At 43.5% G+C, this 27,994-nt stretch overlaps 1 protein-coding gene across 5 annotated transcripts in view; it reads left to right on the top strand.

Annotated features, from left to right (window-relative positions):
- PTPN5 (protein tyrosine phosphatase non-receptor type 5) overlaps positions 1-27,994 on the top strand; it is a 150,610-nt gene that overhangs the window by 41,711 nt on the left and 80,905 nt on the right. For all 5 annotated transcript variants that reach the window (XM_050953701.1, XM_050953699.1, XM_050953703.1 and 2 more), the window contains one exon: positions 13,686-13,816. In XM_050953701.1, coding sequence (XP_050809658.1) covers positions 13,686-13,816 — 131 coding nt within the window. The remainder of the gene's footprint in view (positions 1-13,685; positions 13,817-27,994) is intronic.

Raw genomic sequence — 27,994 nt, forward strand, 5'->3', positions numbered from 1 at the left:
GGCAGCCTGCAGCCTGGGGTTTCCTTGGGCCAGGGGACCCCCTGGGCTGTGGGCTGCCGCGGTGGCGCGCTGACGCGGGGGACCCCCCTGGGCTGCCGGCTGCCGTGGCGGCGCCCTGACCCGGTGGACCCCCTGGGCTGCCAGCTGCCGCGGTGGCGCCCTGACTCGAGGGACCCCCTGGGCTGCCAGCTGCTGCGGTGGCGCGCTGACCCGGGGGACACCCTGGGCTGCGGGCTGCCGCGGCGGCGCCCTGAGCCGGGGGACACTCTGGGCTGCCGGCTTCTGCCGGCAGCTCAGACTCCCTCTCTGTCTCAGCAGCAGCGGCCGGTCAACCATTTTAAAAAAATTTGGGGGCGCTTTTTGGTGCCCCCAAATCTCGGTGCCCTAGGCAACCGCCTAGTTCGCCTAAATGGTTGCACCGGCCCTGATGAGGAAGCCCCTCATTGTGTAGAATTTAAAGACGTAATGAACAGGTTCTGGGCTCCTGTCAATAATGAGTCCCTGCAAAGAATAAGATAGCAGGTAACCCCAGCTGTGAACAGCAGTATGAAAATACCTGTTAGCAGAATGTAGGTAGGCAAGTAAGAAATGGGCAGGTTCCCTTAAAAGGTCGTCTTCTATGGGGGGTGTGGTTAGTTTGCTCCAGAAAGCCCTTCCCACAGCTTACTTTGCCTGCTCAGAGGATGCTCAGAGATTTGAGCGTAAGCTAGTTGGTGGAGATTCCTCACTGACGCTAAATGACTCCATGACTGCTTTGGCAATACCTCTGGCCATACACTGAATACAGAATTACATAATTTCAGCTTCTGTACATGGACTAATGGGCATGCATTGCAGCTTCTGTACAATGGGCATGTGATCTGTTTTTATCCCTTGTATATTGTTGTTGATCTTAGCCATATTTGGGCTTCCGTGAAAGAAACTTATAGCTACTTGTGTCAATCTTGAACTTCATCAGGTGCACTGCAGAAGTTTTGCATATTAGGAGTGAAATTAACCTGGGGCTGAAGGCCCTCCATACCGCTTAAGCCCAGTAATTGCCCTGAGTGACATGAGGTGAGGGAAAAGTGATTAGCTGCATGGGGCCCTGACCTCTACAGCACCTTTAGACAGGCTAGTGTGGAGTGTGGCATTGAGGATGAGCAATCGGTAAGGCTACTGGAACTGCAGTTATGTGGATCTAGCTATCTTAATATTCCTCATAAGTGTCCCAGGCTGGGGGATGTGGTGATTTTGCTCCCCAGCCCTTATGCACTATATTCACATAAGGCCCAGCTAGATGAGCCCATCCTAGAGGCCTTAGATATTAGAGGTAATATTTGAGGATTATATTGTGACTTCTGGTACCAACTGGCACTGTGGCAAGAATTGTGTAGGGGCATGAAGCAGAAGCAGAAGGTTTCATTTCCTCTCACAAACTTATTTTTCTTACATTAGAATCCTGCAAAAATGTAACTGTACACTTTGCGCCATCCTCATGAGATCAGAGCTGCTTGGGTTGAGACAGCTCTTCCACATGGCTATGAGAACAAGGGCCCAGATTCTGATCTCAGTTATACTGGTGTAAATCTGGAGTAACCATTGTTCCTGAGATTGCATTTCTCCATTAGAATTGCTCTAGATTTACACAAGTTGTATCTGCAATTAGAATCTGTTTTAGAGCTTATCACACCAGACTTTTGTGCCTCCAGTAAATTGATAGCCAATTAACTTGAGGAAGTTAACATGTTTGTAAAGCCTGGTATGGATCCTCCACACGTTTGATCCAAGCTGTTTGTTTTTTTACCTTAAACTGATCCCTTGGGTAACCTGGTAACCTTTGTATCTTTGATCAAACATGAGGGGGAGCACCCACATTGGTCTTTACAAATGTGTTAACTGCCTCAAGTTATTAGGCAGTCAATTAATGCGAGGTGCAACAGACTAGTAAAGATGTACCCTTGCTGTGTTTACTCTGTTGCTTCCATAGCTGAGGCCCTGTTAAGGCTCCCCTTATTTCCTCTCCTGCTGATTCCACTGCACACCCATTACCAGTGGCCCCAGGGGGGACACAGGGAGCATTCACATGCTCAGAGAAGGAAAATCTTAAAGGCCCCAAACAAGCAACTACTGGTGCGCAGTTGAAAAGAAAATCAGTCTCAGTCATATGATGTTATAGGAGTCTTGAAGATTCAAAGATCAGCCTCATTTGTACTAGATAGTAGGGGCTCGATTGCAAACCACAGCCCTTTATAGGTGTGGAGCTACAATGGAGAGATTGTGTCTTGGGTCTCTGTCTTCCTCCGTCTGCTCCTTGCAGAGTGTGTGTGTGTGTGTGTGTGTGTGTGTGTGAGAGAGAGGGGAGGTAAATAGGGGGAAGTAGTCTGCTCCATTCATGGCTCTGCCTTCTCCTCTGTGCCCAAGGAGGAACAGGGGTGAGCAGTCCCCTGTACTCCTTAGAATGCAGGTAGCATAGGGGTTGCTATTGTGTGTAGTCCTTGCACAGCACACTGGCAAGAAGCTTTCTTGGACACTCCTCCAATCCGGCATTCCCATGCAAGGTCTGCAAACAAACTGGACCTCAGTATTTTACAGTTATAGTATAGGACATTTTTTGGTGGAATCCAACGTACTTGTTTAGATTATATACATACAGCACAGCTGAAATGCCAGCAGCTGTGTGTGGAGAACAGCAGCCAGCACACAGCCTGCTGACCAGTCATCTCACCATAACCTTGTCCTTCCCCTGTCTGTTTTCTACACATGCTCTCTCACATTTTACATTCAGACTATAAATTCTTCAGGATAGGCACTGACATTTTGTTGTGTGTTTCTACAATGGGCCTCTGGGTGTTTGTACAATGGGCTATTTTACCATACAAATAAAACCTACGCAGGCGGGGCACACTTCCTAGCTTGTGTAGGCTGGTCTTATTGCAAGCACCAGGGTCCCCCATTCTCCCTGCCCCCTGGATGAGGTTCTCTGGGGGATCCTGGCATGGGGAAAAGGGGGGAACACAAAGCCAGTGGTGGGGGGAGATGCAGGGCATGGGGGCAGACAGAGCCCCTGACCGGGGGGTAGGGGAGAGTAATGGTGTATGGGGATTCACACAGAGCCCCTGCTGTGGGGCAAGAATAGTGGAGGCACACAGAACCCATGGTTATGGGGGTTGGGGAAACGTAGCATGGGGGGAGGGAGGCACAGAGGGCATGGGGGAAATTGGATGGGAGTGCACACATAGCCGCTGGTGTTTGGGGCTGTAACAGGGCACATCTTTGCTCCTGTCTTGCCCCAAAGAAACTGCACAGACTCCACTGGTTGTGCATTCACCGTGCCATTGATTTGAGTTCCCTCAACCAATACCACTACAGCTGTAGCGCTTCAGTGCCTGTTGGTTTAGGTGATCCACCTCCTAGGACACTCTACACCAAGGGTTAGGTCAACATAGCTACATCTCTCAGGGATGTAGATTTCTTACACCGCTAAGAAATATAGTTATGCCAGTGTAAGTTCTCAGTGGAGACCGGCCCAAAGTGATAAGCGTGCCGGCTCACCTGTTCGCAACCTGCGCTCTGTCATGAGGGGAGAATGGAGGCACACAGAATGGGGAGTATGAGAGGAAATGGACTGGGAGACATACAGAAGTCATGGAAGGTGAGTGATTGGGGAGAGTTGCAGGGAGTCCTGAAAAAGAGGGGTGGCACACAGGGAACTTGTGGGGGCAGCAGGAATGGAGGGATGCAGGAAGCCCCGGTATGTGCAATGATCTTGGCATACACAAGTTTTGAAGTGTGTGATCTCCTAGTTCAGAGGTCCCCAAACTGTGGGATGTGCTCCTCTAGGTGGGGTGCGGAGGAATGTTCAGGGGGGCACAGCTGGGGCCCAGCTCTGCTCCTGGCCTTGACTGCTGGCCCTGCGCTCAGGGCCCTGGCTGACCTAGCTGTGGCCCCAGCCTCAGTTCCCTTTCCCCAGTCCACAACCCTTCTCCTGGAGCCGTGGTCCTGCTCCCAGCTCAGGGGGAGGCACAGACAGAGATGAGGGAGGGTGCGAGGTACAAAGTTTGAGGACCACTGCCCTACTCTATAGACAAAAGCAAAGGTGCTTAAGGCTGTTGTGTGATATAGGGATGTAACAGATTAACTGATAAGCATCAGTCTTATCGGTTTCAGTTAACGATTAAACTCTGCTGCTAGCCGGAGCCCAGGACTCCACTGCTGCCCGGGGCGGCAGCCAGGAGGGACCCTGGGTGTGTGGCCGGTAGCAGAGTCCCAGGTGCAGCGCGGAAACCTGGCCATGGCAGCTGGAAGCTGAGACCCTGGCCATGGGGGCTGTCAGTGGGGCCCTGCATAAAATGTGGGAGTGCTGCAGAACCCCCCAAACCCATAGTTCCCCAGTTAAACATTTTACCGTGTAACCAATAAAATTTTAATCGGTTACATGGTTACTTTTTTTAACTGCTATTTACATCTCCAGTGTGATAAAGAGGTGGCAGGGGCTTTATGTGTCTCCCATTTCCCCTTAGTTTTTCAGTTTTCCTCAAAAGTCAGTTGCCTAGAACATTTCCTGAAATTGATCAGACGCACTGTTCAAAAAGTTACTCCATTACAGACAGACAGAAATGCCTTTGAGTTGAGTATAAGGCCTTCCAGGCACAGCCAATAACAACTAGATGACATCAAAATGATAATAAGCGAAAGGAATCTTTTGGCCTAGACCCTAAACTTTATGAAATATGGTCCAAAAGTTCGTGCCAAGCAGAGAGTACCTTACTGTTTTAAAGTCTCATCTGAAAAGGTCACACGTGCATTAAAACATCAAGGTACTTAGTTTATATAAATGGGAAGAATGAAGGCTGTGTTGAGCCTGTTGAGATTAGGGTTGCCAAACCTCCAAGATTGTCTTGGAATCTCCAGGCCTAAAGATTAATCTTTAATTATGTCATGTGATGAAACTTCCATGAATACCTCCAAACAAAATTGGTAACCCTAGATGGGGTGCCACATCAAATTTTATTTATGCACGGTCCATTATGCCATCCCTTCCATTGTACCAAAGTATGGGACCCCATTGACTTTAAAAAGGACATGTTATGTGTCTGATACGTAGTGACTTCAACGGGGCTCTCTGCAAAGGCAGAGACGTCTGTCAACCCATATGGATTCTGTTGCATTCTTGGGACCTCAATCTACAGTGAATCTATAGTTTTACTTCAAGCACTACATTCAGCCACTGTAGCTTTGTACAAAACTGAGAGCAGGGCATTCAAAGCAAACAAACTGAGGGCCTGAGCCAAAACCCATCAAACTTACTGGAAGGATTCCCATTGACTTAAACGGGCTTTGGATCAGAATTGAAATTAGGCCTCAGTACAGGAAAATATCCCTATTTGTGACACCCTTAAGTAGATGCTTAAATCCAATTGAAGTCAATAGGATTTCAGTGTATGCTTAAAGTTAAGCATGTGTCTAAGTGCTACCCTGGAAAGGGGATGGATTTAAGCACACATTTGAGTACTTTCTTGAACTGGGATCTTACTGTAGACCAGTCCAGCTTCCACCAATGTGTACTTACAGCCACCTTAACCTGAGGGGTTCCGGTAACTCTGACTGATGAGTACATAATGAAGATGTAAAAATACAATAAATTGGTGATCATCTTTCTCACCATGTGAGAAAGCAAAGGGATTGTGCCAATCAAATATGCGCATTAGATGACTAAGTGCTCCCACACTTTCAGTGTAGGCAGGGAATATGCTATGCTGCCACATATGTGCACCAGACACATACCAAATGCTTTTTATTCTGAGTGTTTTGTTTTGGGGGTTTTTTTTAGATGAGAGTTCAGCTCAGTGAGCAGGATGTTTATCTCTGTACCTGGAAAACAATATTGGTCATAATTTTTAATGGACGATAAAGTTTTTAAAACAGATAACACTGTTCTACAGCCAAAATGCTTCTGAAATAAATGTAGTCCAACTTTACTAATTCTGGGTCACTGAGAATGAAAATGATGCTTAAAATTGTTGATTGGCTCTAGTTTTCAAGATATGCTATTGAGTCAGTATATACGACCCTTGACTTGGGAATGGCGGAGGATAAGTGAGTTATAAAGGGAAGGGATCTCAATTTAAACCAGAAATGACTAAAATACATCTTTGACTGGATCTATGAATAAGTCTATGACTGGGTTTGGACAGTACTTGCTTTTTAGGCAAAACAACGAATGATGCAATCTGAAGCTGGTATTGCGTCATCCATGATATGAATTGCATCATGTTATTCCTAGAAGTCATGGATGATGCAATCATAACGAAGCTTACATCACTCTGCTGAACAAATTGCCCTATATCAGCTCTAGAAACCATACAGTGTCGTGCTCTCTTATTTGTCAGTGTTTGATTTTGCAAAGGGACATATTTCTGTTTAGCCAAAGTGAGCAGAGATGCCTCGTACTTGTGTGAACAGTGCAGATAACTTCTGCTATGTTTGTGGTGAAGTGACTTTTGCACCACAAAAGCACAGTATAACCACTATGGTTAAGAAAGCCTATAACCTTTATTTTGGCTGCAAAATTGGAGATCAGGACAAGAGGTGGGCCCCACGCATGTGCTGCAACACTTGTGCAACAAATCTTCACCAGTGGTTGAACAGGAAAAGGAAATCTATGCCTTTTGCAGTGCCAATGATTTGGAGAGAGCCAACAGATCATACCAGCAATTGTTACTTCTGCATGGTGCCTCCAGTTGGGAAAGGTGTGTCAAAGAAGAAAAAGTGGACTGTGCATTATCCAAACATTCCATCAGCTATACGCCCAGTACCCCACGGAGAAGGACTGCTGGTTCCTGATGCACCAGAATCATTCTCACTTGAGTCAGACAAGGAAGAGGATGAAACTTCTGGTCCTGAACCATCAATGTCACAGGACCCACATTTTCTCCCATCCTCCTCTGAACCACACCTCATAACACAAGGTGAACTGAATGACCTTGTCAGGGATTTGGAACTACCCAAGAGTAAGGCAGAGCTGTTAGGCTCCAGACTACAGCAGTGGAATCTCCTGGCAGGCTATCAGGGCAAATGGAGCCCATCAATGCTTGCAGACTATTGCTGGACAGTGCCAAGAGATGCTCCATTTAATGAATACAAGAGACAAGCCAAGAAGCGCCGAGTAGACACTGAATAGGACTAAACTATGTACATAATAGTTTTTTGCCTTTTGTTTCATAATAAATTTTATTTATATAACCCTTTTCCTGATTTTTAAAGTGTTACATAAACAGGACAGGTGAAATATTATCATGTAAAGCAACCATAAACACATGAAAAGACCTAGGTTTACAATTTATGATTAAATCTCTACTATCTACACAATATACATAGACATAAAATGTAAAAACTTAAATATCTTAGAAACAGTAGCCAATCAGTTGTTTTAATTGTCATATTTGAATTCAGCACATCAAAATACATAATAAGTATCACATTTTATCTCTGAAGCAGACGACTTCTCAAAAATTGTAGACCAGTGTAACCAGTAGGGATGCCCACCCTGAGTGACATCAGTACCTAAAGGTGGTTGCTATAAATGTTCCTCAGGAAAGATTTGAGCAGCACGCTTAGCATTTGATTATATTATTAACTACTGAATGAACTTTTTTTTTCTGTCAGAGGTGTCGCTGGAGAAGGGAAATTTTTACGCATAAGCCATATGATTTGAGTTTGATTTTCTTTCCTTGATAAAATGTGTGATAAAGAAACTAACAAACTTGTATTAAGGAAATTAAATCCATCTAATTCTTGCTCAGATATGCATATATGTGACAAAAAATGCATTCAGACACTACTAGGCCTAGTGCCGGAGAAATTACTCTTAATAAATACCCATATGTGGTTACAGTTATTTGAATTACAGTAGCACCCACAGGCCCAAACCAAGATCAGGGCCCCATTGTGCTAGAATCTGTACAGGCGTATAGAAAGAGACAATCCTTGCCCAAAGAGATAGTTTAGATAGGCAAGGCAAATGGGGCAACAGAGACCCAGAGAGTTGAAGTGACTTGCCCAAAGCAGTACCACAGGTCTGTGGCAGAGCAGGAATGGAACCCAGGTATCCTGTGTCCCAGTCCTGTGCCCTAGCCACTAGATAATAATGCCTCTTAGATAGATAGTTTGATCTGGTCAAAATTTTTCAAAAATCTGAAATTTGGACAAAATTTTTCACGAACATTTTCCACCATATTTTGACCATAAGGTCATATGATGGGGCGCATGTGACTAAAAACCAGGCCTCCTGGGATAAAAGAGTAGTCTGTAGTCAAAAGGAGGGCAAACCTGAGAGAGACTCTAGCAAGAGCAGACCTCATAGTCAATACTCCATCAGGAATGTCTGGGCCAGTCAAAAGAACAAGAGTACTTGTGACACCTTAGAGACGACTAACAAATTTATTTCAGCATGAGCTTTCGTGAGCTACAGCTCACTTCTTCAGATGTACAGAATGGAATACACAGACAGGAGATATTTATACATACAGAGAACATCAAAAGATGGAAGTATGCATACCAACAGGAAGAGTCTAATCAATTGAGATGAGCTATCGTCAGCAGGGGAAAAAAAAACTTTTGAAGTGATAATTAAGATGACCCATAGAAGGTGTGAGGAGAACTTAACATAGGGAAATAGATTCAGTTAGTGTAATGACCCAGCCATTCCCAGTCTCTGTTAAGGCCTGAGTTAATTGTGTCTAATTTGCATATTAATTCGAGTTCAGCACTCTCTCTTTGGAGTCTGTTTGAAGTTTTTTTGTTGCAAAACTGGCACCTGCAAGTCTGTCACTGAGTGGTTAGAGAGGTTGAAGTGTTCTCCCACTGGTTTTTGAATGTTATGATTCCTGATGTCAGATTTGTGTCCATTTATTCTTTTGCAAAGAGACTGTCCAGTTTGGCCAATGTACATGGCAGAGGGGTATTGCTGGCACATGATGGCATATATCACGTTGGTAGATGTGCAGGTGAACGAACCCCTGATGGTGTGGCTGATGTGATTGGGTCCTATGATGTTGTCACTTGAATCGATATGTGGACAGAGCTGGCATCGGGCTTTGTTGCAAGGATAGGTTCCTGGTTAGTGTTTATGTTGTATGGTGTGCGGCTGCAGGTGAGTATTTGTTTCAGGTTGGGAGGCTGTCTATAAGCGAGGATTGGCCTGTCTCCCAGGATCTGTGAGTGAGGGATCATCTTTAAGGATAGGTTGTAGATCTTTGATGATGCGCTGGAGAGGTTTTAGTTGGGGGCTGTAGGTGATGGCTAGTGGCTTTCTGTTATTTTCTTTGTTGGGCCTGTCCTGTAGTAGGTGGCTTCTGGGTACTCTTCTGGCTCTGTCAATCTGTTTTTTTTACTTCAGCCGGTGTGTATTGTAGTTTTAAGAATGCTTGATAGAGATCTTATAGGTGTTTATCTCTGTCTGAGGGATTGGAGCAAATACAGTTGTATCTTAGAGCTTGGCTGTAGACAATGGATCGTGTGTTGTGTCCTGGATGGAAGCTGGAGGCATGTAGGTAAGTATAGCAGTCAGTGGGTTTCCGGTATAGGGTGGTGTTTATGTGACCATCACTTATTAGCACAGTATTCTCTAGGAAATGGACCGAGTCTTAATCTTCCCCTGTTTGCTGTATAGGATGTTGATCAGTGGTGCTGGAACCTGAGGGTGCTGCCGCACTCCCTGGCTTGAAGTAGTAATAACAAACAGCAAATACATGGTTTCCATCATCAGTACCACACTATAAAAATTGTTCCAGCTCCCCTGGGGCCAGTCAAGAAAGCACCAGTGAGGAAGCCAGGCATGGAGTGTATAGAGGCCCTTGGAGAGAAAGAGAGGGAAATTTAGGCTGCATGGCAGACAGGGCTGGGAACCCATAGTAGAGAGTGTAGGTGGATTTCCTATATATTGCCACACCATGCAGGGCCACCCAGAGGATTCAGGGGGCCTGGGGCAAAGCAGGGGACCAGTGGCATTTGTACTCACCTGGCGGCAGTCCGGGTCTTCCATGGCATTTCGGCGGCGGGGGGCCCTTCAGTTGCTCTGTGTCTTCGGCAGCACTGAAGAGCCCCCTGCTGCCGAAATGCTGCCAAAGACCCAGACTGCTGCCGGGCTAGGACTCGTGGGGCCCTTGCAGGCCTGGGGCCTGGGGCAAATTGCCCCTTTGCCCCCACCCTCTGGCAGCCTTGACACCATGAGGTGGTGCAGTAACCCCGGAGAAGGAACTGAATAGATCCCAGCGTGCTGAAGACAAGGTGAAAGGGGACAGACCTTCAGAGGGAGGGTGGTACCCTGTAGAAGATCCTGGGGTAGAAAATTGGTTTGGAGTTTATATTGGACTTAAACCCCTGGAAGGGGTGGACTTTTGGACTTAACTGGAGGGCTAAATAATTGCAAGGACCTGACAGCATTGGGAGCTGGTGAATGACTGACACGAAGGGAAAACTGAGGCAGAGAAAGGGTCTGATGTGTGGTTTAGAGAGATCCTGCTGCACAGTTCCTATCCAGCAACATACTTGACCGCACACTTATAACCCATTTACTTCAGTAGGACTTTCCATGTGCCTAAGTGCTTTGCTGATTCAGGGCTTCGAAGGAAAAGTGGGAGAATATTTCCCCAACAGCATCTTGTGCCATAATAGTGGTGATGGTGATGGTGATATGTATTATAAGCCCCACAGGGCTGTTTCCACAAGTTGCCTGTGCAATGACTGTCTTCCGGAAATGAAGATTTCTCTCTTTTTTCCAGCAAAGGAAAGGAGAAGAGTAGCAATTTCTAATCCTCCGCTGCCCTCTCACTTTGTGAAATGTTTACTCTTTGCTAGATTTGTATTAAAATTCTGTGTAGCAGTGCCTGCAGATGGTAGTATCTCTCAGCTACTCCTGCAGCGCCAGAGCATGTGTGCAGATGGCTGCATGTACAATTGTGTATGTGCACAGGCAGAGACTGGGCCTATGTCTACACTTTAACCTCTGCAGCTGCAGCACTGTAGCACTTCATTGTAGATACTCATTACAGTGATGGGAGGGGTTCTCCTGTTGCTGTAGTTAATCAGTGTCCCCAAGAGGCAGTATCTAGGTCAAGGGTGGGGAAACTTTTTGGCCTGAGGGCCACATTGGGGTTGCTCAACTGTATGGAGGGTCAGGTAGGAAAGGCTGTGCCTCCCTAAAAAGCCTGGCCCAGCCCCTATCTTCCCCCTCCCACTTCCTGCCCCCTGATTGCCTCACTCAGAACCCCCAACTCATCCAACCCCCCTGCTCCCTGTCCCCTGACTGCCCTGACCCCTATCCACACTCCCATGCCCTGACAGCCGCCCCCGGGACTCTCACCCCCTATCCAACCGCCCTCTGCTCCTCACCCCCTGATCACCCCCTCCCAGGACCCTCTGCCCCTAACTTCCCCCCGGGATCCCACTCCCTTATCCAATATCCCCTGCTCCCTGTCCCCTGACTGCCCTCTCGACCCCTATCCACATCTCCACCCCCTGACAGGCTCCCCGGGACTCTCACTCCCAACCCTCCCTGTTTGCCATCCCCTGACCGCCCCCCCGAACCTCCGCCCCATCCACCACCCTCTCCTCCCTGACTGCCCCACAGGACCCCCGCTCCCTTACCCAACCCCCCTGCTCCCCGCCCCCTTACCAGCAGCAAGAGCTCGCAGCCGTGACACCTGGCTGGAGCCAGCTGTACTCCCCATGCTACCCAGTGGGAGCGGTGGGCCAGAGTGCAGCCCGCATGGTGGTGTGGCTGTGGTAGAGGGGGGGAAAGCAGGGGAGAGGCCAGGGACTAGGCTCCCCAGCCGGGAGCTCAGAGGCTGGGCAGGATGGTCCCGTGGGTGGGTCGTAGTTTTCCCACGTCTGATCTAGGTCAATAGAAGAATTCTTCCATTTACCTACCGCTGTCTATGCCAGGGGTCAGGTCAGTTTAACTATGTCACTCAGGGTTGTGGATTTTTCACACCCCTGGGCGACATTGCTGGTTGACCTAACTTTTTGATATAGACCTGGCCTGAGTTGAAGCTCCCAGCTCGGATCTTAAAATATGAATTTGTACTAATACAGTGCACTGGGTGAAGGTAGTTCTGCTTCTGTGAAGTGCTCTAAATATTTTAGAATTTGGCTGCCACTATGCTTGAGTCTTGCAATTCCTTAATAATCAGTTCTCTGTGACTTATCCTCAGAGGCTTCTAATACAACGATAGAAAGTAGGCTGAATTCTTGTCTAACTTGGAGCCTGACCCTGCAAACACTTATGCCCATGAATAACTTTTCTCCTATGTGTAGTTAGAGCTACTCACATGAGTATGGTTAAGTACATAGAGAAGAGTTTTAAGACTTTGTGCCCCTGTTTTTTAAAATCACTGGCTGCCTTTAAAATTCTGTTCTGATTTTAAGAGTCTTCTCATACTTACAGGCACATAACAATAGCAGCTTCGCATATCTTTCTGATTTCCTGCTACTGTGGGAATGTCTACTCAGGAAAAGCCGTGTATGGGCTAGCCTACTTGAGCTAGCCCCAGTCCAGCTAGCATGGGTAGCAACAGCAGTGAAAACAGAGCAGTGTGGGCTTCAGAGTAGGCTACTGAGCCAAATTCATACCCAGGGTCCATGCTGGGCTTGCACTATCCGCTCTGAAGCCCATGCTGTACTGGGAGTACTCATGGCCAACCCGCTATACATCAGATTTCAGAAGGAGGTTTTCCTTTACCTCCACTCAAAATTCATCCCTAAGGTAATTTCTGAGTTTCACATAGATCAGTCTATTTAATGATATTCTTCCCTTAACCTCATGCTTCCAATGACGACAGGAAACTTCATCCTCTGGATGTCAGATGAGCATTAGCGTTCTACCTGCAAAACACTAAACCAATTAGGAAAATGCCTACAATATTTGTTGCTATAGCAGAGCAATTGCAGCACAAACGTAATCTGCTCGGAAGCTAAGTGGATCTCCGGCTGTATCACTTTTTGTTATCAGTTGGCATGTCTGCTTTTCCCAGATGTGTTGAGGGCACATTCCACTAGAGCACAGGCAACCTCAATAGCCTTACTTTAAGAAGTTCCTATATTGGAGCTCCAGCCATACCTTCACCAAGCATTATGCCTTAGCCCAGGCCTCTTCTGCAGATGCAGCTGTTAGGACAGCAGCATTGCATAGATCTATACCAACTGCGCCTCACGCCTCTCTCCTGTTTGAATACTCTTTACTAGTCACCCACATGTGGCACACACACAGGGACCAGCATTCGAAGAAGAAATGGAGGTTACTTACTTTTAACTAGAGGGTCTTTGAGATGTGTGGTCTCTAACTGTATTCTACTACCTACCTTCGTTCCCATCTCTTCTGGATCCTCTCTGATTCATGGAAGAAGAGGAACTGAAGAGCCTTTGGTCAATACCACACCTTACACCCTTGCTTTGAAGCATGAGGGGAACAACTGTACAGGTGTGGACCAACAGACTCTACTTGCTAGAAAACTCCTGTTTCAGGCACATGGAGTGCATGCATATCCACATGTGGAATACAGATAGGGACTACATATCTCAAAGAACCTCCAATTACAGGTCTGTAAATTCCATTTATCACTCCATAATATTTCTTTTCATGCCTGATAATGTAATAAATCCCACTTATGCCTGAAAGACTTAGACTTTAATTTTTTTTCTTTTAGGATTCTAGAGTGTAAACCCCATAAGGACATAAACTATCATCTCAGACGGCCGTGTGCCAGTCAGACGAGTCCTGGAGGAGATTTTGCAAGGGTTTACCATGTGACTAAGGGCACTCACTGCATGTCAGATGGTAAGTACAGAAGTTAATGGTTCATTGCATCACAATGACACTACAATACTGGAGGGAAAAAATTTCGACAATATTCTTTTTGAGAATTTGTCCTAATTTTATTGTGGAATAAAGGGGACAGGTAGACAGGAAAGGGAAGAAAATGAACGCAGGTTGTACACATCTTCCAAAGCCCAGTTAACACAGAAAGAGCCCTTGTTGCTTTTTTTTCCACTAAAGGACAATATTCATTAACATATCATCAATCCGTGACCGGTCCCACATTTCAGGAAGTGTCTGTTCATCTTTCATATTAATACTGGGATTTTCAAAGGCACGTAAGGGATTTAGGCACCCAGATCCCATTGAAATTGGATGGGATCTGCATGTCTAATTCTCTGGCCTCTTTTAAAAATCCCAGCCTAAATGAACTTCTGGGCATCCAGTGGGTTTTTAGACAGTTTGTCTTACTTGTTAATGATACTGTGCTGAACAGTTATTAAATGACTTAGGACCCGGTCGTTTAGGTGTTTGGCGTTCTCAAGTGGCATTGGAGTCAATGGGAGCTGAGGGTGCCCAGTGCCTCATCAGAAGCGGTTAGCACCTTTCAGGATGAGAGCCCACTGAAGTCAGTGGACTTTGAATCAGGCCCTTAGTGTAGTAAATCTTTTTTTTTTTTTTGGTAAGTATTAAATAGAAGGTTGATTTTATTTGCTGGAAATCTGATATATTAGCCTTCCTGTTGCATCATAAATATGCTTTTGTAACTCATTTAATCAGCTTTTTATAGTACTCTTCAGGTAGAGATACCATGTCTTCAGTAATTCATGGCTGTTTTTATGGTACAAAAGTACTTTCAACCTATGTGAATATGCAATCTGAACGCAACTACATGTTGAAAATGAAGCTTCTGGAAAAGGGGGTGATGAAATACTATACTGGAAGATGTTTGGTGGGAAAAATAATTCCCCTTATGAGAACAAGTTGGTTAGATAAGTGGGATTATTCTACCCACATTCTGCTTATCTCATTTCAGAGGTGATCTTTTGCAGGAGGTGCTGACCTCTCTTTTTTTTAAATAAGAATCCTGAGCAAGAAGATGATTTCTCATGCAGATATGTCTGATGGGTCCTCACATTCTCTGCTGAGAACTGGGATCAGGTGACAGGTTGGCCAGTTGAAGATCAGTGTATTCAGTGTTCATTTGAGGGCAGGAAGGAAGTATCTCATAATGTCAATTCACATCACCATGCAAAGGCCTGCGCTTTGCAGCCTTTGTGCAGTAAAGACCTGATCCAAAGGCTTTTGAAGCCAATGAAAGTCTAGGCACTAAAACCTCACATTATTACTGTTCAACATTTATATTGTGGTAGCACCGAGAAGTGTCAAATAGGTGGAGGCCCCATTGTGCTAGGTCCCATACAAATGTATAGCAAATGGCAGTCACCGCTTTAAAGAACTTGCAGTCTAAATGTTGGCATCTTTGTTGATTTTGCCTGAGTATGGTTGTAGGGTTTGGTGTTGTATGTTCTAAACATCCTTAGATTATTTTGTGTTAATTTCAGAGAGTGGTATACACAGTTCTGCTCACTACTCAACTCCTACAATAGAAAAAATAATACTTAAAAAGCACTGTGTAAATTCATGTCTGGTTAACTACACTGAAATCAATTGAATTGCACCAGGGATGAGTTTGGATCATTGCCTAGATAAAAATCACATATTTAAAAATAAATATTACTGCTTTCCTTTCTTACGATACCCTCTATTATTAAAACAAAAAGATTTTAAAAAAATCAAATATGCAGTCCTTTCAGCCATTTATGATGTATGTTTACTTTTTGCATTTTTTTTTTTAGCTTGGACTATAAAATGAAACTGGCCCGTTTCATTTTTATGTTCCAGTCAGTTTCACTTTCTGCTTTTTTGCACCAGCATAATGTTGCGGGTTTGGGGCTCATAAAACTGCATAAGGAATAGTTAAATGAAAATAAGCCTTAATTTCATGAAAACCCTTCTGTTCATATGAGGCTTTGTTTCCCCCTCCATTTTTACTTGACATAAGTTAATTTTTGATCCTGAACTAAGAAGAGAAGTGCCTCGTATGTGGATTCTATTTGTCCTAATTAATTTTTCTACTCACTGTGAACCAGATTGTGATCACCAATGGGAGTAAGGGGTCACGCAGATAGTCCTATTAACCTTAGCAGAATTTCTTGGATGAGTAACAGCGTACAGTGAGTAAGGATTTGTCAATCTGGCCCTGTGTCCTTACACTATTTCTGTTTCAGAAATAAAATATAGCAAAACACATTTTGGAAAGAATGCTTGCAGCTTAGGGGAGCAAAGAGGAAGGAAAATCATTTTTATTACTCTGTAGTTTGATGAATACAAATACAGGGACTGTTCATTTAAAAATGAGCTTTCATTACATGCACATTCCATGATTTCATTATGGCAATTGTAAACAAGAGTCAGCATTTGTAATGAATGTGCCATTCAAAAAGACAGGTTCATGCTTGTGAAATTTGTTTGCATAGTAACGTATAAGTGGAGTTTGGCTAACCATATGTTTGCATATGGAAGTCAAATAGAACCATGGAAAAATCTACTTTTTTTGCCATGAAGAAGAAAATCAACTGGTTTTAATGCAAGATTTGCATTTCATCGTCGTCGTCGACTTTTTTATTTTTTGGTAAAAAACTAGTCATGAACGAGCAGCATCCGTAACATACCATGTGATACTAGTGGAAATTATAATGAGAACAAAAATGAGCATCAGGACTCAAAAGGAGTAACTTCTGTTGGCAAGCTTAATGTTTGTAACATGAGGATATCACACCAACAGTGAACATTGTGCATTTGTCAAGATTTTGAAGCAGAAGTGGTGGCACAGTGGTTAGTGCATGAATCTCAGGCTCCTGTGTGGGAATGAGAGCCTCTCCTGTAGTATACTGGTGAAAAGAGTTGGAGATATTATGAAGTACCCCTTCCTTTCTATGCACAGCCGCTTTCAGAGAACAGTAAATGATAAGGGAATTGACTCGGTTTTCTTCTCTTTCTTTATCCCAGGCATTAATCAGTTTATTTCTAGTGTTTTTGCCATAAAACTATTTATTCTTCATGGGCCTGATCCTTGGGTATTGTAAACTGACATAGTTCCATTGACGCCAATTTAGGAACTTGTCCCCTATGTGTTCTTATTGTTTATCCAACCCTTAATTAGTGGCAGTATAAGAATTACACTTAAATATTGTCTTTGTTTGATGTCTAACATCATCATACCATACATACCAGGGATAGTGCTACCGGCTGTGATGTCCAAAGGAGACGAGTGGAACTGGATGCCAACTTCTATTAAAATTCAATGAAAGTTGGGCCCCTAACTCTTTTAGACACCATTGAAAATGCCAGCCACAGTGTTCTGCACTGAATTGGATTCATTTTACTGACAGACCATCTAGGTTTCTTTTTTTTTTTCCCTTTAATAATAATTTTCTTTTATATCACAATGAAGAGATTCCAGATTTTCACATTGTGCCACTGAGAAGGAGACCAATGGTCAGACAATTTCAGCAAACCCCCTAGAGTTACTATAATAATTCCTTTGGAAAAAGGGGTGAACTTGGCTTGTTCTATGCAGTGCTGGCATTTTACTGCCAGTGGTGTCTTTGCACTTTCAGATTCCAAGCTGCACTAAGAACTTGCTGCTGTGCGAGAAGGTGAACAGCAACTAACAGCTTCTGTATTCGAATCCTCCCTATATACCTGTTGAAGATGGTCCTTTTCTTTCCTGCAGGTGCTTCCTACCCTGTCTCTATCTCTTATTTCCCATCGCAACAGTGGAATCATTAACATTTTTTGCTGTGTATTTTACAAGCTTATTCAAACTGATTAAAAGAGCAAGTGAACTCCTGTCTGTTCGATAACGCTGTCTTGTGTCTACGGGAGAGGGGTTATGGCATGGTGGTTGCTATAACGAACTGACATGGAAGGCTGATGAGCTGCACATTGGGTTTATATGTTCACATTCACTGATTGCACCAGTTATTCCTTTTGTTTTCATTCCTTGTACATACACTGAAGAATATCAATAGTACAATTAAAGATACATGAAGAGGTCAAACCTTATCCTAAAAAGGGAATTGAGGCAAACATGCTCGCTTATCAGGGAACTTTTTAGATGTTAGCAGAAATAGGTAATGTATTGAAAATCCTGATCTTGCAGTCATGTTTCAGGCGAAACTCTCATTGGTGCCAGTAAAGACTGAAGGATCTGTGTTCAAAAATAAAACAAAACAAAAAACCCAACAATATTTAACAGCCTCTCAGGGAAAGGCTGCAAAGATGCAGCAAAATAATCTTTTCTGTTGTGCATCCAGGCTGCCACAGCTCTCCAGAGATTCTTCAGGGGCCAGCTCATCTAAGTTTCTCTCGCCATTCATAGGGCACCCTTGACACTGTCTCCTGGCTCTCCACGGGTCACCCAGTGCAAAGCTTTATCTTCAGAAAGATCAGTCATAAAGATAAAAGATATCCAGGACACAGCACAAGCCAGAAATCGGGGTACACCATGCCGTGGCATATCTAGTGAAAACTTTTTCACTAGGAGAGTGGTAAAGCACTGGAATGGGTTACCTAGGGAGGTGGTGGAATCTCCTTCCTTAGGGGTTTTTAAGGTCAGGCTTGACAAAGCCCTGGCTGGGATGATTTAGTTGGGGATTAGGTCCTGCTTTGAGCAGGGGGTTGGACTAGATGACTGCCTAAGGTCCCTTCCAGCCCTGATATTCTATGATTGGGCCTAGATGATGAAATATTTCATTCTGAAAATGTTAAAATGAAACATTTTTGACTTTTTCAGAACTTTGTTTTTTTCCCATTTTATTTGGCTGAAGCTATTCACTTAATTTGATTCAAATTCACAAATAGCTTTGTTTGACTGAAACGTGCATTTTTCGGTGAATATACTATTTGCTGGGGAAAAAAAATTGGCCTGCTCTACTTAGGCACCTGTGTCATGTTGACTTCAGTATTACTTAGAGCTTCTAAGTGCCTAAGTCACTTTTGAAAATTGAACTTATGGCCAAGTTCTCAAAAGCATTTGGGCACCTAAAGATTCAGGCATGCGCCTAGTGGGATTTTCAAAAGCACCTAAGATATGTAGGGGTTTATATCCCATTAGCCCTTAGTCTTCTAAGTCATTTAGGGCCTTTGGAAAATTTTACCCAACATCTTTTACTTCCATTGGTGGATGCAGGGGAAAAAGGGGAAATTGATTCCATTATCTCTAATGCAAATTGCCCATGCAAAGCATACAAGCATTGAATGGAGAATAACACTGCCCTATCTAGTTCTTGCTATACAAGGGGTTAACTCCAGCTTCCCTTGAACAAGTGTTCAGGTGAAGGGCTGCCAGAGACATAGGAGATGGAGGCAGGGCTTCTTACTGAGGCTCTGAGATCAGGGTTGATGCAGGAAAGTTCTTGTTTGCTGGGCTTCTGGCTGATGTTTGCTTTATGTGATATGAGATATTGTCTGTTGCTGTGTTAGTTTCTGCTCTGGTTATACCTCCTCTCTATGCTTGTCTTCTATAATGTCTTTTTTCTATTATTTTCCCCTCTCTTCCTTCCCTTCCTGTGCTCTGTATCACTAAGCTTATCCTCTTTTCCTCATTCCTCCTTTTTTTTTCCTGAGCCTTTCCGTCTTCTCGTCTTTTTCCTCTGTCTCATTTTTTTCTTTTGCTTCTCTGTTTGTTGCCATATTCACTTTTCCCTAACACATGCCCTGTTCTTTCTCTTTTATCAGATCACATCATTTTTGTACTGCCCGATTAGTGAACGCATAACAGTAACCATCAAATGTTAGTAGAAGGAACACTGTAGACTTTGAATAAGTAGCGAGTGGACTGTCTTTCAGGCATGCAGCTGCACACACTAAAAGACCTGATCCAAAGCTCATCGAAAATAATGGGCAGACCCCCATTGACTTCACTGGTTATTAGACCAGGCACTAAAATGTAGCATACCTAATCTGTGTGAGCATTCATCACTGTTATGTATTTATCGATCGACTGGCAAACTGGTTAATTACATGCTGAAACTAAGAACACAACTGCGTACAAACTAGACTTAAAAATATATTAGTCATTTTTAAGACTCGGGTCTTGTCTACATGGGACAGTTGCACCAATTTAACTTAAATTATTTTTAAACCAAGTTAGTTAAACTGGTGCAAAGCCCTGCTTGGAGCCTCTTCTTCTCATTTTGGAGTGGTTTATTTCAGTTTAGCTTAAATCTATTCTTAAGCAATTTAAGCTGAACTGCAATGGACCTGCTTTAAACCAAATAAGAGTGTCTACTCAGACTTTTGCACCGGTTTAACTATTGGTTTCAAATCACCCCTTTAGTTAGACCGGTGCATTTTCCTCATGTTGACAAAGCCTAAACCCAGAGAAATGTAATCTCTCTTCACTTTTCTCACAGACTGACAGCTCGTGATTTCATGTTTTCCCTCTTGAGATCTCAGCATCTTACAGCGTAGGGAAGGATAAAATCTCAATGGGAAGATACATTAATAAAAATTGTATTGAGAGGAGGGTGGGAGGGGAAGGCCTCCCCAAGAACGAGAGGTTTTAATGATGGAACATTTTCCTCATTGTATCACAGCTGTAGAAGAAGAGGAGGAGGAAGCCACAGACTGCTCTACCTTTGTGCAGATTCTTATCTCCTTCCTCCTACTCGTGATCAGTGACTATTGCTAATCGGGATCTGCTACATACATTCATGGGGAAGAAGCTGATCAAAAATATCAGTCAGCAGTGGGAGGCCAGAATGTGTCTGGTTCTGCACAAGCTGGGAAGTGGGTGAAAGGAGCCTTCACCACTTACAGCAGAGGCCAGCCACAATCTGGAGTGGGAGTACAGGCCCTGAGTCTGCCTAGTGCCATCGGTGGTGCTAAGTTGCCCAAAAGGGACAGGATAAAGCCATCTGTCCCAGAGGAGCTGATGGTATGGAGGGGGAATACATACTCCCTGGTGGACAGACTGCTTGTTGTAGCATGCACTCTTTGGGAGCTTCTCCTGTAGCACAAAGATAGAGCAGTCTCCTCCTTTGAGCCACAGTGTTTACCCAAGTAAGGCAAGGCATGTAACTGAGCGGAAGAACAGGTGGAGAAATCTGCCTTGGTGCACCTTTCCGAGGACAGATAAAGTTCTAACGGAGAGCTCAAACAGGCATGTAAGCCATCCAAGATTCCAATGGCTCTTGGAAGAGAATGTGACCTTGATACTGGACTAGAAGAATCTTGAAAAGACAGAGCCCTGGGGAAGTCAGTAAATGATACAGAATCTGATTCTGCATACCACTTTGTTTCAGTCTTTGTCAAATGCTGCGCATAGGAAATGTGATATTTTAGGAAAAAATTATCAAAATTCCCAAGAAACCTTGCAGCCACCATTAAGGGTTTCACATTTTTATTTCCTGCAGTCAGGAAGTGGCAGCTTAATTTCATGAACGAGTCCATGATCCCTTTGCAGTCATATATGCATATGTGGAAATAGATAAGCTTATCTATTGTGCATTGTGTTTGTTCCATGGCATATTCTATTCTAGTCAAGTTCTGCTATCATGCCACTCAGTGTAGTATCGAAACCTCTCTATACCGTATTCTGTCCTATTCACGTTTTTGTATTACATTCATCATTGTGGTATTTGAGTGCCAGTGAGCAGTATCCTACTCTGTTCAGGTTCTTATACAGTGCCCACCACTGTGGTATGTCGTATATAGCGTATTCTATTCAGGTTCTTGCACTATACCCCTCACCATATTGAGTGCCTGTATACTGTACTCTATTGTATTCAAATTTCTACATGCTGCAACTCTTGCTGTGCTAGCCAAGTGCCTGGGTACTGTATTCTATTCTGTTCAGATTCTTATATGTCTCCACAATATGCAAGTGACTATCTAGTGTCCCAAATACCTTGTTTTAATTTATTTTCAACTCAGATTTTTCACAGCAGATAATTTATTATTTTAAAAAATAGCAATTGCACCTGGAAGTGAATGACCAAGATGATTTTTATTTTGTCCTGACAATAGAGGCTACACATCTTTGGCAATTGCCATTATTGAGCTCTTTAAGTGAGAACAAACAGAATACCCCCCTCCAACACACGTGCACACACATTTATAACATATTTATTCATTAAACATATGTTTCTTTTTGAAAGACGAAAGCTATTAGCACTTTAAAATAGAACCTTTTTTTCATTGCTTTTCATAGAAACAGTGCCACAGTGTTATGGAAAAAACCCATTAACATGCCACATTTAATTAACTAACTAAATATTCTATTAAAGCTCTTTTCTGCTCCCTCAGTTTTGACAATAGGTATATAAATACAGTATGTTGATGACTGACCTTCAAACTAGTGTTTTTGCTTTGTTAAGTCTGTGCTGTGATTTGAATACCATTGTCCCATTTGCACAAAAAAGCCTCTTACCTACAGAAGCTGGATGTATGGCTAGATGAGTCAAATGAGGGGGACCAAATCCTGACATTCTTACTCAAGCAAAATATCCTCTGATGTCAGTTGGGATTTTGACTCGGTGAGGATGGAGGTGTCAAGCTTGCAGGAGGCTGGATAACTCCTGCAAGGTGCTAGATACCCTCAAATCCTATTGGTTACTCTGGGAGTTGACCGTTATGATAGTAAACTCTTCAGGGCAGGGATTGTCTCAGTATGGGTAAGTTTCAAGATGGGGGGTGTGATTCCCAGCTTGAGGAGACATATTCACACTAGCTCTCATCAAGCTAGTGCGCTGCCGCAGCTATCGCCAGTTTTGAGCACACTGGCTCAATGAGAGCTAGCATAAGTATGTCTCCCTGAGCTGGGAATCACATACCTGTTGTTATGTGTTTGTAGGGTGCCGTAGAAATGGTTACTTTTGTATCTCCCTCCTGAACTTCGCTGTGCTTTCTGTGATGGTCTGAAGGATCTAGGCCTAGGTCTTCTCTTCATGACATTAAAGATCCTATGGCATTTCCATAAGAGCTGGGGTTTGCTCAAAACTCACTGGTGAAGTTCCCTTATGCCATGCTGGTTCTGTGTGCCCTTTGGTCGCCATCCCTCTAATCCAGAGGCCGCTGCATTTTAGTGGTGCTACATGTATGTAGTTTTTAAGGCCTACTGGGCTCTGTTGAGGTGAAAGGCGGTGCCTTTAAGACAATGTTACATTTGCCTTTAGCAAAAGGACTTGGTATTTCCCTGATGCATCTCACTTTTCCTGCTTCTGAATGTCTGAAACAGGCCATGGCACTTTTACTTTGACAAGAAATAAACAGTGGATCTTTATTGTTCATTTCTCTCACAGGGTGACTGGCCCTTGAAAGGGAAATAGGTTCAGCCCCACCTGTGGGTACTTAGCTTACCTCCTCAGGTGGAGAAAATGAGCAAAATCACATAACAAGCAGGCCATGTAGCTAAATCAGAGTGTAGATAAAAGAAGCCTGTGAAGAGTAGTGGGGGAAAGAAAGACTCCATATAGGAAGCAGTGGGAGTTGCTGATAGATAAAGAGTAGTGAGTGGTTCAAGGAACCAGGGGGTGGCATGGGGCTGAGAAGAGAGACTCTGAGGAAGAAGGGGCTATGACCAGCTTGTTTTGTGCTTATTTTGGAGTTTTCTTTTTTGTAACTTAGTTAAAGGGCCCAGCAATTGTAGCAGGTGATTGCAGCAACCAAACCAGACTGAGAGATTGGGTGATTCAGAGTGTGAGAGGACAAATGGAGGTAGTGGTTAGCACAAAGCCAGACCACGTAGGCAGTGCTATTACAATTTCCATTATGATGTCACTAATACCAGTGATCCTACCTTTGCTGCAAAGGGCCCACCCAATCAGCTGAGCTCCTCAGCCAGTGGGAGTTAAGGGCGCTCAGGAAAAATTGGTCTAGAGCTTTCAGGACTGGGCCTCAGCTAAAGAAGAAAGTCTAGGGCGGGGGTGGGTTGTCTGAAACGTCTATTTAAGCACCAAGGTGAAGGATGGGATTTTCAAAACCAGTCAGTATTGGCCTAACTTGGCTCTTATTGAAGTCAACTGTAAAACTCCCACTGGGAGTAGGAGTAGGGTGATGTAACTGCCTCAAATGTCTGTCCATGCAAATGGAGCATTCTGGATGGAATGACAGGAATAGTTGTACTGGTGAGAGGTATAACTGAAAGATGTCCTAGTTCCTACTGATACAAAACTGTCACCTGGACAAAGCAAGTAACAGCCCACCAACACACTAGCAACGTGTCAAGATAGCAGATGAGTTACATATGCTTAAAAATATAATACACTTTAAATAAGGCAAACACTTCAAAGGGAATGACTGTAGTGGTGTTTTGATGTGGGAGCAATGAGCTGGAACACATATGAATGTGATCTGCTGTGTTTGGAATGAGATTAAATGCTGAAATCAGGTGCTCTGGAAAATAAATAAATTAATCAAGGAGGCCTGAGGAAAACAAAGGCACTTACCAGCAGTCCCAGTCATGCACTGAGAATATAAAACTGAGCTGATAGGCTTTTATGGCCATCTCTCTATGAATCTGTCTGTTTGGGTGCTTTTCTGGTGTCCAGCACCGTAGTAGCTGAACATTGCTGCTTGAGTAGTATGAGCAGTTCAAGGACAATACTTCACTTCTAAATTCTCAAGAAGAAGAGAAACCTCCATTCTTTGGACAATGCCCTTGGGGCTTACACCTTACAGATGATTTTAAGGATTTGTTCCCATAACTTGCCTTGCTCATGAAAGAATATCTTTGGAGTTAAGGTATTTTTTGATGGTGACTCACTAGTGTTTCCATAGGTGGCTTCAGGGAGGTAAAAAGGCATTTAGTAAGCCAGTTTATACCCCAACTAAATGTCATCAAAAGGTCTATTTTCTCAGCAAGGTGAGAGACTGGCCTATCACACATCTGCATAAAAAGGTGCAAAACTACTTCCCAACAGCAGAAAACTGCTTTCAGGCCTATTGACCAGTAGGCAAATAAATCGCTGGAAAGTTAGAAACAGATGCAATTTATCCTGTATCACTGCTTAAAAGGAGAGTTTGTTTATTTTTTATAAAACACTTTCTTTTCATCAAGCAAAATCACAACAGTAACACAAATACAAATATACTTAAATTGCAGTATTTAATTTGTGTGAATGGGCTACTGTATTACAAAAGGTTGTTTTTTTAAAAGATTATTCCACACTTTTGATTACATTAAATATACCCTTAAATGTGTGTCTGCCGAAAGGATAAAGGTATAAATAGTATTTTATTTTGGGCTATCCTCTTCTAAGAGTAGAACTTGGCCCTGTATATCTAAAGCTACATCTGTATTATTGACAAATCTCAGTAACATTATTTTTTCTCCATGAAGCTGATTTGTGGACAGTCAAAGCTGTAGCTCTTTATTTTAGCTACAGAATTATAGAGCTTTTCTATGTGTTTCCATTTTCAGAATTAAAAAAAAGAGGTTGCTAGCTGGGACTGGTGTGGGAAAAGCAACACAGCTGAAAGCCATTTATTGTCTGTTAACAAAGCTCAGCGCACCCACAAATTACTTCTATGTATTCCAGAATCTTCACTGAAAAAAAACAGGGTAACAAAGAGAGAGGTTTTTTTTTTTTTTTAAATTAGACTGTAGTTAATTGTTGGTCAATAATCAGAAGGACTCTTTGTGAGCTGTTGAACAGAAAAGGAAGGAAGGTCCTTGTGCAAAGACAAAAGAAGCTTTGAACAGAGCTCTGATTGAAAGATGGCAAATGCTAATTAAGTGTGGGTGTGATCCAAGTTAATATTCACTGCCTCTGCCCACCAAGGGTCTACATTCACTTTTTTTAAGAGCTGTAATTTGACACCACATCTAATACTTTTATTTTAATTTTTTTAAGCAAAACTAACTTAAGAGGCTCCAGCTGTTAGAAATATCATATGCTCTAATCTGGTATGGTTTCCAAGGGGGAAAAAACAGGACAGCCCTTAGCAACATGTCCTGTGTTGAAACCTGTAAATATTAACAGATCCTATTAAGAATAAATCTCTTGCTTACAGGATTTGAATAATCAAAGTACATTTTATATATGCACACGTGGGGCTTGATTCTGTTCTGCTTGCACTGGTATAAATCAGGAGTGACTCCAGTGAGAACAATGGAGTCATAACAGCGGATCACCAGCATGGGAGGAGACTCAGACCCACAGTATATGATATAATGGCTAGTCTATCACTGCTGTTTTCTGACTGGGTTTTACTGCCACTGCTCTTAACATTAGTATCAGCTAGTGGAGTTTCTCCTTTAGCCTCAAGTGAGAGAAGCTTATACTTTTGGGGCAGAAAGCCTGATGAAGGCCTGACTCCTCTCACACAAGTATAGCTCCCTCACTTGTGGAATTATGCCTGATTTACAGTGGTGTAAGCCAGGCTCAGTATTTCACACACAGTGCTGTCTGTGAGCAGTGTAGCTGCTGACCATGCTGTCTGTACAGCATGTATGATATGCGTGAATTTGTTACAGATGGGCAACCTGGTAGGCTGATTTAAATAATTTACTTCATTACTAAATAGGCTATTGATATTAACTGCTATGAATGCCATGGGGGTGGGAGCAATCAGTGTAATTTGTGAAGGGGAGTGGCCTGTTTAGAAGGACTAGGCATGCCTAGGAAGGACCTATTCAGCAGTATCTAGTGCTATCAGCCGTAGTAGGGGCTAGCTGTGTCTGTTGTTCTTAACTTTTGGTGGGGCCCGGTCTGGGGGGCATGCGACCCTGGTGGCTACATGCTTCCCCTCCCAGGAAGACTGTGTGGGTTAGGACCTGTAATGCCAGATGCAGTTTTTCAAATAATCTGGATTGTTTGCAGTGGAAGAACAATAAGAGGTTTAGGGTGTTGTCTTTCAGAAATCATGTGTTTGGGTTTTTTTTATGTACAATCTGCTAAACAACCTGAAATGATCCTTTAGGGGAAAAAAAAGGTGAGGGTGAAGGCATTTTAGGGCTTGACTATAGTGGGAGTTGTTCTGGAATACCTATTCCTGATTAATTCAGGAACACTCTTACTCTGAATTAGTTTAATTTATTGGAATAAGAGCATCCACAAAGGAGTTAATCAGGAATAGTTCATCTGTTTTAAATTCATACCTCTGTTTGTTCTGGATTCATTTTCATGTGTAGACAAACCTTAAGTGTAACGTTGCCAGACAGAGGATCCTAACTGAAACACTTCGGGTCAATAGAGCCCAAGCGTACTTTCAAGCTTGTAGGCTGCACAAAAAGCAATACTGATTCCAGAGTCTCAGCATTAGCTCAGAATGGATTCACTTTCCCATGGGGGGAAAAAGGGACACTCTCTTTTGAAGTGCTAATTGTGCTAAATAACACACATTCATTATCCATATTTTACCAATCTCTGTAATGATTTTGATTCCAAGTTCATCCTTTAAATTAGTATGTGAGTGGAAAGGGGATGGCCCAACAGGTCATTTAATATCTCATTGTGATATCATGCAAGACATGAAGATTTGGAAATCAAGCCTACGATGTGTGCGATGTCTTCACTGCAAAAAAAGGGTTTGTTTTTGCAGCAGTATAACTAATGTGTGTTAGCAATCCTGCTGTGAAATCCTGTTGTAGACAAGGCACCTGTATTTTTAACCATGAGGTAGCTAGATGAGGTCAGCAGTATGCTCACTCTGACCCCTCAATCTATGGTTGACCTCATGGTAAGACTACAGTGCCTTGTTGCTACTAGGATACAGTGAGAGGCTAACATGCATTAGTTGCGCCTTGGTAAAAACATACCTTTTTTGGCAATGAAGATGAAGCCTTAGAGTGCCTAATTCTGCCCTCTAGATCTGCAAGCATAACTCCTGTGGAAGTCAAGAGGGAGCTATGTGAGCATCTAATGCCAGCATCTGGCTTTGAAGAATAGCCTCTGTCAAGTTCACTTCCCAAGTTGTTCCCAGTGAACAAAGGGTTAATTCTTAACTCTGCTTCCTCCTTCTGTCACCTAGGTGTGCAGGGAAAGGGCTCTGAGAATGGCAGCTTGACAGAGAGAGGGATGAGAACGGGTTTTGGAAGTGGAGTGCAACACGCAGGCCCTATGGAAATGGGATTTACCTTGAGTAGGGAGCAGAGGATTCTGCTTCCTTTCTAGATGCATTGCCTTA

Source organism: Gopherus flavomarginatus, chromosome 5 (assembly GCF_025201925.1).
Source record: "Gopherus flavomarginatus isolate rGopFla2 chromosome 5, rGopFla2.mat.asm, whole genome shotgun sequence".
NCBI classification, from domain to species: Eukaryota; Metazoa; Chordata; order Testudines; family Testudinidae; genus Gopherus; species Gopherus flavomarginatus.